Here is a 17,187-nt window from a genome sequence, read left to right on the forward strand (position 1 = left end):
GAGGTAGCTGATTGAGACTTTGCTGGAATAACAGGAGTACAGCAAGCACATCCCATCTCTCCAGCAGCCCACATCAAATTCAGGCCAAGTCAGTGGTTATAATTCACCTTCAATGTCAGCTCCTGAGGCAATCAGAACTCCAGAGACGAATCTCTCTGGAAAATGCTAGATAGGTCAAGTTTGGACTTGACTGAGCTTAGAAGGATGATTCCATAGGAGCTGTGGAGGAGACTGGGCTCCCATGGTTTTCAAACACGAGTGTGCACAGGATTCCTCTGGGACACTGTCAAAAGGCAGATCCAGACCACATTTGCAGAGATGTGATACAATGTATCCAAGTGAGAGGAGGGAGTGTGCTTTTAACAAAACCCTGGATAGTTCTGAGGCAGGAAATTATTCTGGGGGCCCCCTTGAGAAATTCTCTCCATCTCATGCCCTCCTGCCCCCAGGCTGCCTTTCTAAAACTCTCCCCCTAGCAGGCATTGGCTCTAGAAGGCTCCCATTAAAAATCAAACAGATTCCCCCAATGATGAACCAGTAACTCGTTAATAAATGCTAACGCTTCTACACAGATTGATGAGCAGACAGAAGCACTGCACTTAGAGGGACCAGTACAGGACTGATCAGGAATGAGCTAGGAAGTCCTGAACATGGGCCTCCCAGGAGCATGAACAGAGGGAAAGGAAGGATGGGGAAGGCTGGGGTGGGGGAAGGGGGATGAAGACACTGGGTCTTATGGGGTTTGGAGACAAAGGTGGAGCCTTGCCAGGATAAGAAGAGAAGAGGGAAGTGATGGGGAGTTGGAAAAGTCATGGAAAGGGATAAGAAATTTCAATATAATTTTGGCTACCTTCCCGTTTCTTCTAGTGCACATTCTCCAGGATTGGAAAGAACAGCAGCGCATATGATATTCCCATCCTTGATAAGTACCAGGTATTTGGGAGGGGGGAATGTCTGTGTTAGCAACATTCACATTAATACATTACTAAGGGGCATCTGGGTGGGTCAGTTAGTTGAGCGTCGGACTTCAGATCAGGGAGCAATCTCTCAGTTTGTGAGTTCGAGCCCCACATCAGGCTCTCTGCTATCAGCACAGAGCCTACTTTGGATTCTCTAGTCTCCTGTCTCCCTCCCCCCACCTCTCAAAAATAAATAAACATTAAAAAATTTTTAAAAATACATCAATAAAATTATCCTATTGGCCTAACATGTTTGTACATTATAAAGTATAAAAACAACTTTTGGCAATTCATTGGCAAATTATTTCATTTATTTATATGGCAATTATTACCTTCGGGAGCATTTTGTGAGATCTACTTAATGCATTATATTTTATAAGCTCCCATTGGTGTCCTGTCAGAACCTCATCATTATAAAATTGTTGCATTGTTAAATAAGCTTGGGAAATGCTAAAGCCCAAATTGTCTTGTTTGCATACACCCAGTGATGGGGAACTCTTTTCCACCAGCAGTGAGACAGCTCAGTGTGCTGCTGGAAAACTCTACCAGGAAGAGCATTCTTTCTTATGTCCAATTAATGGTTCTGAAATTCTAGTGAACACCAGAATTAGTGGCGGGTTGGGGAAACACAGCTTGTGGGCCCCACCCCCAGAATTTCTGCCTCAGTACGTGTGTGGTGGGACCTGAGAACTTGTACCTAGGACATGTTCTCAGCTGCTGCTGCTGTGGCTGCTGGTCCAGGACCACATTTGAGAACCACTGGCCTAACCCTGGGCACCTCCCTGTAATTTCCACTCCCTCTTCCCTAACTGTGATTCCCAGAATGACTGAGCAAGTCTAATTCCTTGTCTAAAACAAAGAACTTCAAACATGGGGCTTCAAACATGCAGCTTCCCAATGCAACGTAAGCACAAGCGTAAGGCTGGGTATGCAGCGTTCTCCTTTCTTTATTCACAGTAGCTCAAACAGTGCTGGCAACTTAGTGTGCGTGCAAGAAAGATCTGTTGATTGACTGGCTGGCAGACAGTAATCACTATATAATTGTAGCTCATTATTCTTATTACTTCTGAGGAATAATAATCTCACAAGGCAGATCTTTCTAGAGGGCTCCAAGATAAGCTATAAATGCACTCTGACCCTGTCTGCTGCGTTTCCAGACCTCAGTAGGGCCTAGAACCATGCAAGGAGTGTCCTTTTGCCTCAGGGTAAGGAATTTCTAGAATTTTCCATACATGGGCCTGGCTCATATTATTCTACATTTCTTTAAAGAATGGGCTCACAAAAGGAATGATGTGATGAATATTTTCAGCAAAGAATTCTCTTACTGAATGGAAGAAAAGTGTGGAAGTCAGCAATCAGATGGGAGATGAAAGTGTGAAACCAGTATCCCACAGGGGATGTCCTCCAGACATCGTCAGAGTGATTTACCTCAACCCTCCACAGCTGGAAAAGAGCAAAAGAGAGGTTGTGCAAAGAGCCAGGGGTGTGTACACAGCAGCTTCTTATTCCTGTCCTTCCCGAGGGAATGAACCTCTATCCAGTGTCATTTGTCATTATCGGTGTTCCCACCCTAGTGTTCACATCCCATTGTGTCCCTCGGTGATGAAGTTGGTTTGCATCTTGTAGCTGGCCTTGGTGGTTCCCCAACCTGGTGCTTCAGTTTAAGGAAGAAGAAATAAAAAGGCTTTCAAATGAATAACTATAAAAGCAATTCATTTTTGTCCTAAAGCATAAGTAGGGTCTGGGAGAGTTGAATGGAAAACTTCCTTTTCAGAGCTCTTCCCAGGCTCAGGAACAAGTTATTCCAAAGCCATCACAGGCAAAGAGAAAAAACAGAAGAAACTATTGCTATAATTATTGCTAATTACAATCTCATGATTCCATTTAATCTCCACAGAAGAAGTTCACCAACTGGAGAATGCCATTGATCCTCTGTGCCCAAGCCAATTAGATATTTTGGTCCAATCCAGAATGGTTACCCAGCCTTTGCCAGAATGAAATTGTGTTTAGAATTTTATTTTTATAGTCTCTGAGGCATCCCAGATTTTAACAGGACATTGGATACCATCCATTTGTGGCACATCTGCTCCAACAAGATCTGCATATTTCAAAAATCATTAAGAAGTTAATACCAAAACCTGTTTTAACTCTCTCTCTCATGACAAGTGGTTTTTTTAATGTTCAAGCGTTTAGATTTCCCTTCGAAAAATGAAAATGATTCCTTTACCTTGAGATTTTGATCCAGATAGCGGAGGAGGAAAGAGATTATAAGTGACATCTTAATTTGGGGCACCTCATTAGTCAGGGGGACTTGGTTTTTGATGATGCTCTTCTAATTGACTATCTGCAGACGGCCATTCTCTGGAGTGTTGGAGAACTCTAAGAATCCCACTTACAGTCCTCCCGAGTTTTGCAGACTCCTGCCTTTCACTGCCTGAGGGTCCCTGGAGCTCCAGAAATCACAGAAGGGGGTGGGGCCTCAGTCATTTACCTCCCCTGTAATCTGAAGCAAGTTGTTTATACCCTCTGACCCTCTGCTTTCTTGAGGTGTAAGATGAATAGAACTCTCCCTGCCTGAAAGTTTGCTGTGAGAATAGAAAATACAGCATTTGTTGTCCTAGGGCAGGGGACAGGGTCAGTGCCCAAAACAAAACTGTGTATTTGTTTATTCAACCAGAAGTTAGGCACAAGAGTGAGTGCACAATATATGGGCCCCGCTTTCCTGGTCATTATGGTCTGTTGGAGAAAACAGATTATGAGTCAAATAATCACTCAGTTTAATTAAAGATGGAAGTAAGTACAATAAAGGAGAATTTACAGCAGAGAAACTGCTACTTAGTTGGGGGTGGACAAGGGGTCAGGGTGGGGATTAGGGAAGAGGAGGAAGTAACTTTTGAGCTGAGATCTGAAAGACAGGGGTGGGGGAGCCACACTGCAGGGCCCCTGGGGGACAGTGTCAGAGAAGCAGGCCCTTGGAGAGAACAAGGGGGTAGCTGCAGACATTGGCCTTAATTAACCACTGGCAATTTCACATAAATCACTAGCAAGCTTTCGCCAGGGAAGCCTTTGATTTAAATGACAAAATTTTACAAGTATGTCTTAAGAACAAACCTTTAATGTTGTGTGAAATAAGATTTATTGACAGGAATACTTCTTGAGCCATTTCACTAATTTCTCTGAAAAGGTAATTAGTTTATATGAAAGAAAAAAAGGAAAAAGCTTATATAGTTATATATAGCTACTTCATTACATACAGTAGATAGATAATGCATGAATGCATTAAAATTTATCATAAGTCATAAGGATAGGTGAACTGGAAGCATTTGGGATAGAGGCTCAACCGTGCTCATTACTGGTTGTATTATCTTTTTTTTTTAAGTTTATTTTTATTTATTTTGAGACAGAGAGACAGAGAGCAAGTGGGGGAGGGGCAGAGAGAGGACACAGAGGGTCTCCACACTGTCAGTGCAGAGTCCAATGTGGGGCTTGAATTCACAGACCATGAGACCATGACCTGAGCCAAAATCAAGAGTTGGACACTTAACCGACTGAGCCACTCAGGCGCCCCACTAGTTATGTTTCCTCAAGCAAGTTGTTTACTTAGGGTTTTCTCTGCTTTTTTTTTTCTGTTTTTCTCTGTTTTCACTGTACTAAGAGCTTATATGACATATATTACCGAAGGTTCACAACTATTCAGTGCTATCAACGTCCTCCTCCTCATCATCATTAGCATTATCTCCACTTTACTGAAGAGACAGAGGTTCAAAAAATTAAGTAGTATGCCAAGTTTTACATAGGTAATAAATAATAAGATTGGCATTTTAATCCTGGCAACCATTTCCCAAATCTGTGTTCTTAAAACCACAGCATCATTTGCTCTGTCCAGCCTGGAAGGTGGTCATGAACATGAAACAGTCTGGAAAGACACCACACCAATGTAAGAGACCACCAGGATGCACATTTCTGCTTTCCTCCCATGAAACCAGACCCTGTCAGGTTTGCCTCAACTTGATTCCAACCATCCAAGCTGGGACTTCAGAAGAGGTTTTTTAGCAGATGTTTCCTATATGCCCAGGGGCTCATGGGTCCACTGGAATCGTTGGCGAGGTATTCAATACACGTGCAGATGTACATTTTTTTTGAGGGCAGTCACCCAAAACATTTACGAAGTTCTGGTAAGAAGATGCCTCTCTCCAAATAATGATCCAATGAAGTGGATTAAGGACAATAAAGGACTGAGTTCAGGAGAGATTTTTAATTCAGTCTGGTCCCAAGCAATAAGCAATAATGACCTGCTCACTAGATATTTCAGGTAGGCCAATAGTGTGCTAGTCCAGGGTTCTAACTGCAGTCAGGCTCCTTTAAAACTTCCTGGCTTACACCCTTAAAAAAACACTTCCTCAGTCCTCTACATAAATTTATACATTTAAGAGTTAGGTAACTTTGCAGAGAAAAAAAGAGCCTAAAAGACATTGAACTCTGAACTATCCACATCCTTCAAATTCTGTGCAGTCTTCAACAATATTTATTAAGATGACTTGCACAGCACTGTGATCAGTATATACATTCCCTTTGCAGTGGTTTTTCATAAGTGGTATTTCACGTGAACACTTTCTTACATTCATGTGGTCCACACACTTGTGATTTTAATAACCTGATAGTATTCCATTCTGTTATCATTTCTTGAATACATTTAGGTCTCTTTACAAAACAGAAACCCTCAATTTTAGATCCTTAACTCATAGGTTTTCATTTTAAGATTTAAAAAAATCTGATATAGAAAATGCTAACAATGTATAACATAATGGTTTCCGAGCATGGGTTTTGGAACCCAACAGACTTGTATTTGAATCCCATTTCTGTTTCTTATGAGTTATGTGACGTTGAGCAATTCACTTAAACTCTCTGGGCCCCAGTTTCCTCATTGTAAAACGAGATAATAGCAATATCTCCCACTTCAAATTGTTGCAAGATTAGCAATATGAAATGCTTAATGTGTTTTGCCGAGTGCCTAGTACATGCTAAAAGCTTGGTAAGTGATAGCTATTGGCATAATAGAAACTAGAGAACAGGGCCCACCTAGGGCCATTTCTTTAAGAGGGGCGAAAACATTATTTTTTCCAAGGTCACAAAGAAAGGAAATCTGGGGAAATAAGGAAGTTCAGTTGGCCACATGTTGGTATAATTTTACTTGCCAATTCCAAGTTTGGGTGTCTGAAACGAACATTTTCAGTCCTAAAATAAGATGGCAAACTTGGGGCTGGTGCACATGAATAAATATAGCCAGAGAATAAATACACCCCGCGTGTCCCTGGCATGGTGCATCTGTTCAGCCTTACCAATCCCCACCTCCCTGCAAAGCAAATTCTTCCAAACCAAGTCAGCCCTCCACCATCAAGGAGGATTTTCGGGCACCTCCCCCAACCAAATGCTTGAACATACAAGTGAGAAGAACCACAGCGATTCTCTCTTGTCCAACTCATTCACTTTATAGACCAGGAAAAGGGAGGCTTGGGCAAGTGACGTGCATTCCCAAGGTTGCATAACTCCTGAAGAGCAGAACTGGTCTAGAACTCCTTCCTGTTATTTTATTTAAGTGTGGACCTCCTAGACTAATATTTACTTAATTTTTAATTATCTTTTTCTTTTTTTTCCTAAAAGTAAATGTGAAAGGGAACTTTATATTACTATTAGTGGAAAATCCAGTATTACTCAACTTAAAAGATAATCATAAAAATAAGTAGCAGAACAGTGACACTGAATTCTAGCTAAAATATACAATGGTCTATCAAAAGATTGCAGCCTGAGGTGAAGCCTCTCCCCCGCAGAAAAGGAGATTAGCAAGAGTTCAAGTGCAGCTGAACAAGGACCACCAAACTTATAAATGAAAATGCCATCAAACTTTTCTCTCTGAGGGGAAAAGGAATGAGAAGGAAATAACTGCCTTGGCATGGTATGGGGGGTGTGAATTTGGAAACACTGGTCTGCTCCATTTTGCTTGGTTTTACTTTCTGGTGTCCCTACACTATTTTATGGGTCACTCAACTTAGAATGTTCCCTGGAAGCCTTGCATTTTGAGGTCGATGCTAAGCTCCAACAAAGCAGTCCAATTCTTTGCTTCCCTTTTCAATCTCAAAGCTCCAGTCAAACCCTCAACATCCCTGTGCAGTTAAATTGTTCTCAGCCTACTTTGAGGCTCATTTTAGCCTCAGGTTAGTCTTGTTTGTATGCATTATTATATTCAATCTCCAATGATTTTTTTCTTTCTTTTTTTTTTTTTTTTTTTTTTTTAGTTTTTTTAAAACTTGTTTAGAGAGAGAGGGAGCATGAGTCAGGGAGGGGCAGAGAGAGGAAGAGAGAGAATACCAAGCAAGCCGCACACTATCAGCACAGAACCTGATGTGGGTCTCAATCCCACAAACCATGAGATCATGACCTGAGCCAAAATCAAGAGCCAGATGCTTAACTGATTGAGCCACGCAGGTGCCCAACCAGTGATACCTTTTTAAGTAGACACTGTTACAATCCTCATTTTACATATAAGGAAATTGAGGCTTGAAGAAATCACTGAACTCATCCAAGTCCTTAGCTGATAGCTCAGAGCTATGTGATTCAATATTCTATGCTCTTCTTTTTTTAAGTTTATTTATTTTTGAGAGAGCGAGAGAGAGAGCATGAGTGGGAGAGGGGCAGAGAGAGAAGGAGACACAGAATATGAAGCAGGCTCCAGGCTCTGAGCTGTCAGCACAGAGCCCTATGTGGGGCTTGAACTCGCAGACTGCGAGATCATGACCTGAGCCAAAGTCGGACGCTCAACTGACTGAGCCACCCATGCGCCCATAATATTCTATGCTCTTAATCACTGTGATATATTACCTTCCAGTCTAACTTCTATTATTTAATTTGCTTCAAAAATATTTACTGAATATTTCTTATGATCCCATCAACAGACTCAGTATAGTAGGGGCGAGCAAAGAAGGGCATAACACAGTCCTGGTCCTTGAGTTTTATATGCCATTAATACATTCAGCAAATACTTATTGGCCTACTGCCAAGTTGTAACCTTGTTGAAGACCCAAGACACATACACATAAAAAAGTGCATGAATAAATAATATAATCAAATACCAATACGTACGAGTAGTTGGTAAGAGTTGTGAGCAGGTCGGGAAGGAGATGCATTATGTGGTCTGGCATTACTGGGGAAGGCTTTATGGAAGACAAAACCCTTGGAAGGAGGGAGGACATTCCTTGTGAAAGTACAGAGTGAGCAAAAGGACAGAGGTGGATGGTACTAAGCCCAGGGCCACAGGAGGCTCCTTTTCTTAATACGTGATAAATTAACAACAACAGAACAAACAAACACACAAACCAGCCACAGGCTGGCAGGGTCTTACACTTGGCTGTAATTTTCAGGAATCAGTTATAATAAACCCCTTGAGAAAAAAAGTTCCTCCGGTCTAAAGAGTAGCATTGGGTCAAAGGGGAGCTTTCCCCAAGGATGCTTTAGATTTCAATTGTGTGCCTGAGAAAGTTCTGCCACTGGCATGGCCTAGAATATAAACTCAGGGGCAGGAAGCTTTCAGGCAGCCTCAGTGCGGTAGAAGGAGGAAAAAAAATCTACTTATTAGGATTGTTCGCCTGAGAAGCCTTGAGGTACACTAGCAAGGCAAGAGCTTAGGAAATAAGACCTGCTCCTTACAGTTAAATGCCAAGTGCTGTCAATGACTTAGGGCTGGCTCATTATGGACCTATTTCAGCTAATCCTCCGCAGGCAACAATCCTCCTCTTTTCAGGGACTATGGAAGCCTGGGGAAGGCCATTTCTTTTCCAGTCAGGTGTGAGGGCAAAGAGCCATCCATCTTTAATAAATCTCTAGGCTCACAGGATTCTTCTCATTGTAGCTAATGCAGAATTTCTAGGTCTCTGAAATGTTCAACATCCATTCTGCCCCCTACTGATTAAACAACAACAGCAACCTATCTGACATCCTATCTCCTCTATTAGATGCTAAGTTTCTAGAATAGTCATCTATATATTCCCTTACCTGTGCATTAATTCGATCAACAACTGAGTATCTCAATTGCATGCACCTTTGTTAGCACCTAAACACTTGATTGTACTCATTGCTATTTGGGGTCTGGCCCTTACCTATATCTCTGGCTTCATCTCCCACTCTCCTGTGCCCAACCATCTAGATTCCAGACACACTGACTCTGCTCCCTCGTCTGACAGCCTCCTGCTTACCATAACCAACTCTTATAAGCTAACTCTTCTGCATGGACATGGAACAAATATTCCTTTCCACCTCCCCACTTCATCTGGCTAGCTTCTCTGTCTCTCTCTCTCTTTTTTTTTTTAAATCCAAAATGTGTTTATTGGGATAGTTTCCCACTCATCTTGAGTCAAGGTGCTTTTAGTGCTGCTTCCGTCTGAAGGAGCATCCTTCTGTGAGCCGTGCTTTTCCTCCTGTAGGCTGGCCAAGGAAAATGGAGCAGCCAACACACAAAACTAGTGTTTGTGCCTGGCTAAAGATGGTGGTGATTTTGTAGCGTCCTGGGCACTTCCCATCCATGGAGTAGGAGTTGGGGCTCTGCACCAGGCGCTTCTTCCTGTGTTTCCTCTTCTCCTCTTCTGGAGATAGGTGAAGGAGGCCCTCTGAGAGGGACATGTTCTTGTGGGGAGGCTATCACTGCTGGAAACTCATCTGGTTAGCCTCTTCTCCTCATTCAAATCAGCTCAGGTCTTCCCTTGTCTCCCAGGCCTGACTCCCAGGCTAAGCCAGGTTCTTGAGTTATAGGCAGGTGAGCCTTTGTGCCCTCACTAGTCTGTGAGCTCCATGAGGCAAGGATCTTGTCTGCTTTTCTTCCCAACAGTTAGTGCAGTGTCTGGCCCATAGTAAGCATTCAACATAATTTGTTGTTTGAAGGAAGGATGGGAGGGAGGGAAGGAGGAAGAAGGGAGGAAGGAAGGAAGGAAGAAAGTACGGTCCTTTCTCCCAGGATTCTGTAAGACCTTAAAGGCAGTGTTGGCATCTCTTGGTCCTAGTGCCCAGCACAATGCCTGGCATAAGAGCACATAGAAAGTATGTGTTGAAACAAACAAAGAAAACTTCCCTGCACAAGCTACCACTTCAAGGTACCATGAAGGACCAAAAGTAAACAAAAAACAAACATTAAAAAGACAGACATATAAATACATGGTCCTAAACCTTATGGGGCTTTTAGTGAAAGAGAGGAAAGGGGGCAAGTACACAAATTAACCATAATACATAGTGAAAATAAATAGGTGTCTCAAGAGGAGTACAGACAAAGGGGCTTGGGAAGTTCAGTCAAGGAAGATAACATCTGAGGAAGGGGTTGGAGAAGGGGACAACACATGGCACAGGGAGATGAATGGAATGAGGCTTTAGGGAAGATGTGGCCCTACACTCAGCAACTGTTCTAGTCTTTATCTGGAGCCATGTGTCCAGTGCGGTCGTGTAGGGCAATTCCTGGTCTGACTTGAGTGGATGGGCTACCCATCCATCACCACCCCACTTCTAAAGCTTTTCTCTATTTTACGAAGGCTCAAAACAGGGCAGACAGTTTAAAAGACTACAGAGGCCAGAAAGTGAAGATAACCACAAGATATAAGTTGGCTCTAGGACCCCAGCCAATTGCAAAGCATATCACTTGCACGACAAGCAGAGGCAACTGATTCTCAAATACTGCCAGTTGTCGTCATGTGTGAATATGGGCCCTCTGGAGGGATGTCTTCCCATTTTTCCCCCAAGGAGAAAACGGAAGTCCAGATTCTTTGGTGAAAGCTTCCGATATTCAAATGTTGGCAACTAATTCCATTTTTTGGTTCAAAAACTACCCTTTGGTCAAACAAAACACATCCATGGATGGCATGCAGACCGCAGGCTTCATGCAGCCATGCACAACCGGTTTGCAACCTCTGGCCTAAACAGATTGGACTCATGAAAATTCAAACTGCCATTTTGCACCCACAAGATTAGCAAATGTTAGGAAATCTGTTCAAATCAAACCTTGCCAAGAAAGTGGAGCAACAGGAACGCTCGGATGCAGCTGCTGTGGGTGGTGACTGGGACAGCTACTCTGGGAATCAGTGGAGTGATCCTGTAAACATAAGGATTTGCACATCCTATTACCTAAAGTTCCATTCCTATGCATAAGCTCCAGTGAAATTGTTGCAAAAGTGCACAAAGAAGCATATATGGGAATATTGATAGCTGCATTATTATAGCAAGAAATTGGAAACAAACCAAATGCCAATTTCCAGAAGAATATATAAGCTGTGGTGCGCTTGTAGAAGAGAATGAAAATAACCAAAGTGCTATGGATTAGTATGGATCTGATGTCTGCAAGAATTAGGTTCATGTGACCTCTAACGTATTTCCATCTCTAAAATGAAGCTTTCCTAGATATTACTAACCTCCTGTTAGCTGAATTTTTATTCATTCAACAACTATGAGCATCTATATACCTGGCACTCTGCTAAATGCTGGGGAAGCAGTGGGGACCAGACAGAAACCGTCCCTGCCTTTACAGTGTGGTGGGAGACAGCAACACACAACCAAATAGGCACATAGAGAGTCCCAACTGATGGAAGAGCAGGGTGCTCTAAGGGAGCACAATAGAGGAGGAATGTGGTGTAGACAGCCGGGGTGGGCGGGGGAGAGTATAGAGAGTCAGGGAAGTCTTTTCTGTAGAAGCGATATTTAAATTGAAACCTGAGAAGTTAGCCAAGAAAAGAAGGCAGAAAAAACACACCGGGACCTTCCCAGGGAGGGAACAGTCCTACAAAGGCCCTGAGTCAGGAAATAGCTTAGATGCTCAGGAACTGAGAGAAGCTCAGTGTGGCTACAGCATTGTGCACTACCACTCCAAGGCCTGCTAGCAATGAGGAATAATCGGTGTTCATTCTTCTACCCATTTTCAAGATGGCTGGCAAGCCAGAATAATGTATGAAATCTAAATAACAAAACAAAAGTAACTGGCTTTACCAGACAAGCTCTTGCTGCCTTAACATGGAATTCTACTAAACTACCCATCAGCTAGAAATAAGAGACTATGAGGTAAGCTCAAATGTCTTCCCTCTGCTTGTGCAAAGGGACCACGGTAAGGCTAAGTCTAGACATTCAGAGGATGAGAGTTCATGACACAAAATAGTTTCAGCTTTTGAAGGTAAACAAATTCATGTGAAACACTCAGCCCCCTGCAAGAAAGGCATTACAACCAATGATTGCTTTTCTCATGGTTTCTAGTTCACAAATTGTTGTACCTGTGCACCATTTCCATATATCTCAACACCCATGCATACACATCTACCACCTATATACACAAATAACATCAGAATCTAATTTAAAATTTTTCTGTCTTTACTGAGGCAGGCTCAGTGATTAAGTGTCAGGTGGCTCAGTTGGTTAAGTATCGGACTCCTGATTTGGGCTCAGGTCATAAACTCACAGTTCCAAGAGATCAAGCCCCATGTTGGGCCCCATGTTGGACCTCATGCTGATAGCACAAAGAGCCTGCAAGGGATTCTCTCCCTCTCTCTCTCTGCCCCTTCCCCACTTGCTCTTTCTCTCTCATTCTCTTCTCTCTCATAATAAATAAATACAATTAAAAAGTTTTCTTCTATCTTCACTGTTTAATTCTTGCTGGTTTGGCCATGAAACTTCAACTGAGCACAGCTCATACTACAGTTCAACTTGTTTTAAAAATTTCATCTCCTAGGTAATAGGAATGGGGCAAGAACAGTGGCCCTTGCAACGGTTCCCCAGGGGCCTCACAGTGTGGACCACCACCTTTTAGGAACAGGCAGGCAGTGTTTTAATCTCAGTAGTGGTTTTTGCCAAAAGCTCTCCATAACTAATTTTGCAGTCAGATTCCACAAGACCTATTCAGTGTCTGGCTAAATCTCATGGAACATCTCATTTCCTTTCAATTTTTCATTAGTTTGAATTAAAAATAAAAAAAGCTAACAAGCGTGGCTTGCATGGATATTTCTAAATTAAAACACAGCAGCATTCTTATTCATTTTGTTGTTTACAGGGCTGACCCCCACCGCCTGCTCTCCCCCAGTCTGAACCGCCTCCAGTTTTGCAGTGACCTCTTTGTGCCCTTGGAGAGTGTGACTTGACTTTGTTCCAAGCGGAAGATGAGGATAGTGGCTTCCTTCCTATCACACAGTTCTTTGATTTGTTAGGTGCTGGGCAATGAGCATTTGTGTCCTAATCTCACATTCATAGCTCCTATTTCTAAGGGATCTAAATGAAACTAGTAAGCAAGAAGGGGTGGGGTTCAGGGAGGAGGCAGGGTAGACGTGTCTTGGAACTTTGGACAAATGAATTATCTTGTAGGATCCATACCTGAAACGGGTGTGTCTGTGAGATTTCCCATGGAAAGAAGGTAGAAAATACTGTGCAGTCTAGTCATATGACCTCAGTGCGTTCATAAAGTCTCCTGTTTTCTGCTCCCAGATTCCTTTTGGAGGTCAAATTTTCCTTGAGTTTCTAAATACTGCGTGTCTTTTGATCTTCTCCTACCTCTCTGACCACGTTCATTCATTCATTCAACAAATTTTTTAGCACCTCTTAAGTGCCAAGGATTGTACTAGGCACGAAGATTATTCTGGTGGGATGGGGTAAATTATTCCCGCCAATCACACACTCCTACCACATCTCTATAAGAGAATTACATGCTCACCTAGCACCCTGCAACTTGCTATGCTTTCTGGAGGTTACTTTGGGCTTGGCTATGGGTCAAGCTCTGGCCAATGGAAGGAGGGCAGGCATGGTATACCCCACATCCAGGCAGAAGTTTTAGAGGCATCGCCTGTTCCTGCAGACCTCTTGCTTCTCCTTTCCTCCCTGAAAACAGCATGTCCCAGCTGGAGGTGGGTTCTCTCCACCAAATCCTGGAGTGGGAAGACACATGGAGCAGATGGCTGCCTTGAACAGAGTCACTGCTGACCTACAGTGCAACATGCATGTTACAGGAGTGAAAAAAAGTGTCCATTGATGAAAGCCACAGAGATTATGAGGTAGTTACTGCAGCAAGCCGGACTAATGCACTCACCAATGCAGTAAAAGCAGATTTGACCCTTGCTCTTACGGATCTAATAGTCTAATCAGGGGAGCCAGACAACAAAGCAGATGAACCAACTAATAATCATGTAAGTATATAATAACATCCCTATGTTCACACTAACTCCTCTTCCTCACCCAACCAAATGTAGCCCCTGGCCCTCCTCTGTTATGGCCACATTCTCTCCTTTGACAACTCCATCTATTCCCATAGCTTCATATCTCTTCAAATGGCCCGTTAATCTAGTTCCCTAGTCTGGCCAGATCCATGTTCCCAGCAGGCAGCTGGTTATCATGTCTGTAGGATCCATTTGTATACCTAACCTCAGCATAATTGGAACCAAATGCATCAATTATTTCTCATGGTTTCTGTGGGTCAAGAATTCAGGAAGAGCTCAGCTGGGTGGCTCTTCTCTGGGATCTCTGAGTGGTGCTGGAACAATGAGGGGCTGCCCCCATGGGCCTGTTCAAGCATTTTCTCCCTTTTTCTGGGTTTGCTCTTAGGGTCTCTCTTTGTGGTTTTTCCATGAGGGCAAGTTTGGGCTGTGAAAGGTGAAATTATTCTAGACAGCAAGATAGCACTTGAGTCACTTTTTATGACTTATGAGCAGTCACATGTGCCACATCCACCATCATTTGCAAGGAAATGATGAGCCCGCTCAGATTCAAGAGGAAGGGAATTAGACTTTATTTTCTTATGCGGTGGGAAGGAAGGCAATGTTGTGGCCATCTTTGGAAAATATAATTTGCCACATCGTCCCTCAGGTGCTTTTCCTGACTTCTTTTCTGTGACTGGTACCAAATTCTGCCATTTGACTTCCACCGCTTCCTCTGTTTTTTATTTTCAGAAGGCTCTCTTCATGATCAAGTTCCAATAACTTTCAGTGTGAGTTAGTAGTGATGCTGTCTCTCTACTCCAATGTCTCTTCTTTCCTCTCCACTGCTACATAATCTCTTTTTCTAAAAGCACCACCTTGATCTTGCCGCACATCTGCAGTGTGACCAGCACACAGTAGGTTTTCCTGGACAAGGGGCTTTCCTGAAAAATCTCTGAGGACCCTCCGTGGTCTGTTGAATTAGGTACAAAGACGTTGTTGGCCTGATACTGAAAGTCTCCATCAGATTCACCAATTTATTCAACAAATATTTATTCAGTTTCCACTCTGCCAGACACTGTGCTAGGAGCTGGGAGAGGAGCATGTTTCCTGCCTTCGTGGAGTTTCTGCGTAGTGGGGAAAAGGGGTAAACCTTCATTCATTCATTCAAAAACTGTTTAATGTGTTGAACATACAACTGTTCCCCAGATACAGTTCTAATCTGCCCTAAGTGGGACAACGTTCATATAACATTAATATGGCCACATTGTATCTGATTTGCCACAGTGAATTGAGTTGAATTGCCTTGAAATACACGTTCTGAATAACCCAGACTATCCATTTATTTTCTTTTTCTGCCCAGAAAGTTTCCATTTTCATTTTAGAGTATGCTGGTCTGTTTGTCTGGAATTCTCATTTCTCCCCAGGCTTCAAATTCTAACTCAAATCCTACATATTGTAAGGTATGTTTTCTCTACTCTGCAGTTGAGTGTGGGCTCTTCTTCCTTTACACCTCCACAGTGTTGTTTACACCTCCTTCAGGCCACCTATGATGTTCTGCTTTATAGGATGGGCAATTATGTATGAATCTTGGCTCCCCTGCTGGTCTAGTAGGTGCTTGAAGGCAAGGAATGTGTCCTACTTATCTTTATTGGTCTTTGTTACCCATACTTACTGCAGATACTCAATATTTACCGAATTAATGGATAGTCTGGGAACAAAGTTGAGAAAGTACCAATCTCATCCCTTGTTTTGAGACAAGGAGTATTATCAGACTTGTTTGGTTCTAAGTTCCCAGAAATCCAATTCCAACTGGCCTTAACGAAAAATGAAAGTATTGGCTGATGTAACTGAGAAGTCCGTGGATGGTTCTGTGCCACTGAGAGTCCCCTCTCTCCCTCTGTTGGTTCTGCTTGTTACTGTGGCACTTTGCTCTCAGACAGGTTCTCCAATTGTCCACAAGGCTTATTATCCTATTAGCTTAGCAACTCCTTAGGAAAGAGAATAACCTTTTGCTAAGTTCCAAGATTCAATGTCATTGGCTCGGCTGAAGTCACATGCACAACCCTGGACCAATCACTGTGGCCCAAGACCATGGTCCTCTGCCTTGTGAAGGTGTTAGAAGCAACACAGGACTTCGAGGCTCTGGAGCAGAAGCAAGATGAATTGTCTAGCAGAGTTGTGGGAAAAACAATCCGATGGGAAAGCGAAAGATGGATTGATGACAATGACAGACAAAAGAGAGGAGTCAGAAATGACATTTTGAACTCCAAGCCTGGGACCTCAATTCCCACTCTGCGGAAAAGACCAGCCAAAGTGGAGGAGCAGGAAGCATACAAAGAGACCTAAACCGAGGGGCGCCTGGGTGGCTCAGTCAGTTAAGCCTCTGACTTCCCCTCAGGTCATGATCTCACAGCTTGTGAGTTCAAGATCCGCGTCCAGCTCTGTGCTGACAGCTCAGAGCCTGGAGCCTTCTTCGGATTCTGTGTCTCCCTCTCTCTCTCTCTGTCCCTCCCCCACTCATGCTCTGTCTCTCTCTGTCTCTCAAAAATAAATAAACATTACAAAGAAACAAAACAAAAAACAAAGAGACCTAAACCAAAAGGCCCTGGGCAGCAGCTGAATAGGACTTACCGTCAGGTCTACACAGCAGCAAGGGAATCATGGATCGACAACAGAACAGGAGGCAGGAAACTTGAGTCACAGCCCTGCCTCTGCCACTAACTCTCATGATCTTGAACAAATCACTTAACCTTTCTGGACCTCAGTTTCCTCGTTTCTAAAATAAGCTGTGAGGATTGCTGGTCACTGACTTCCTTTTCTGTTGTGACATTCTGCATTGCTATTTCTGGAGATGAGTATAACTGATCCTTCCTTCATAATAACTCTGGAATTCACTTCTCCTTGCCCAGTGGCCTAGGTCCTCACAGAGCCATTAAGAGTATGACTCCTTCCACTTACTAGCTGTGGGATCTCAGGCATATCATCTAATCTCTCTTGGCCCCAGGTTCCTCATCTATAAAACTTGGATAGTAACT

The 17,187-nt window shown here is 43.1% G+C and overlaps 1 protein-coding gene across 1 annotated transcript; it reads right to left on the reverse strand.

The window, feature by feature from the left end:
• Nucleotides 1–9,374: 9,374 nt before the first annotated feature.
• LOC107179194 (40S ribosomal protein S27-like) lies at nt 9,375–9,629 on the reverse strand. The gene has a single exon (XM_015535495.2). It carries the CDS (start codon nt 9,627–9,629, stop codon nt 9,375–9,377), a length of 255 nt encoding a protein of 84 aa, XP_015390981.2.
• Nucleotides 9,630–17,187: the final 7,558 nt, after the last annotated feature.

Source organism: Panthera tigris, chromosome A1 (genome assembly GCF_018350195.1).
Source record: "Panthera tigris isolate Pti1 chromosome A1, P.tigris_Pti1_mat1.1, whole genome shotgun sequence".
Taxonomy (NCBI): Eukaryota; Metazoa; Chordata; class Mammalia; order Carnivora; family Felidae; genus Panthera; species Panthera tigris.

Excerpts from the sequence above, each read along its gene's own strand:
- LOC107179194 (XM_015535495.2), bottom strand. The coding sequence starts at position 9,629 with ATGTCCCTCTCAGAGGGCCTCCTTCACCTATCTCCAGAAGAGGAGAAG.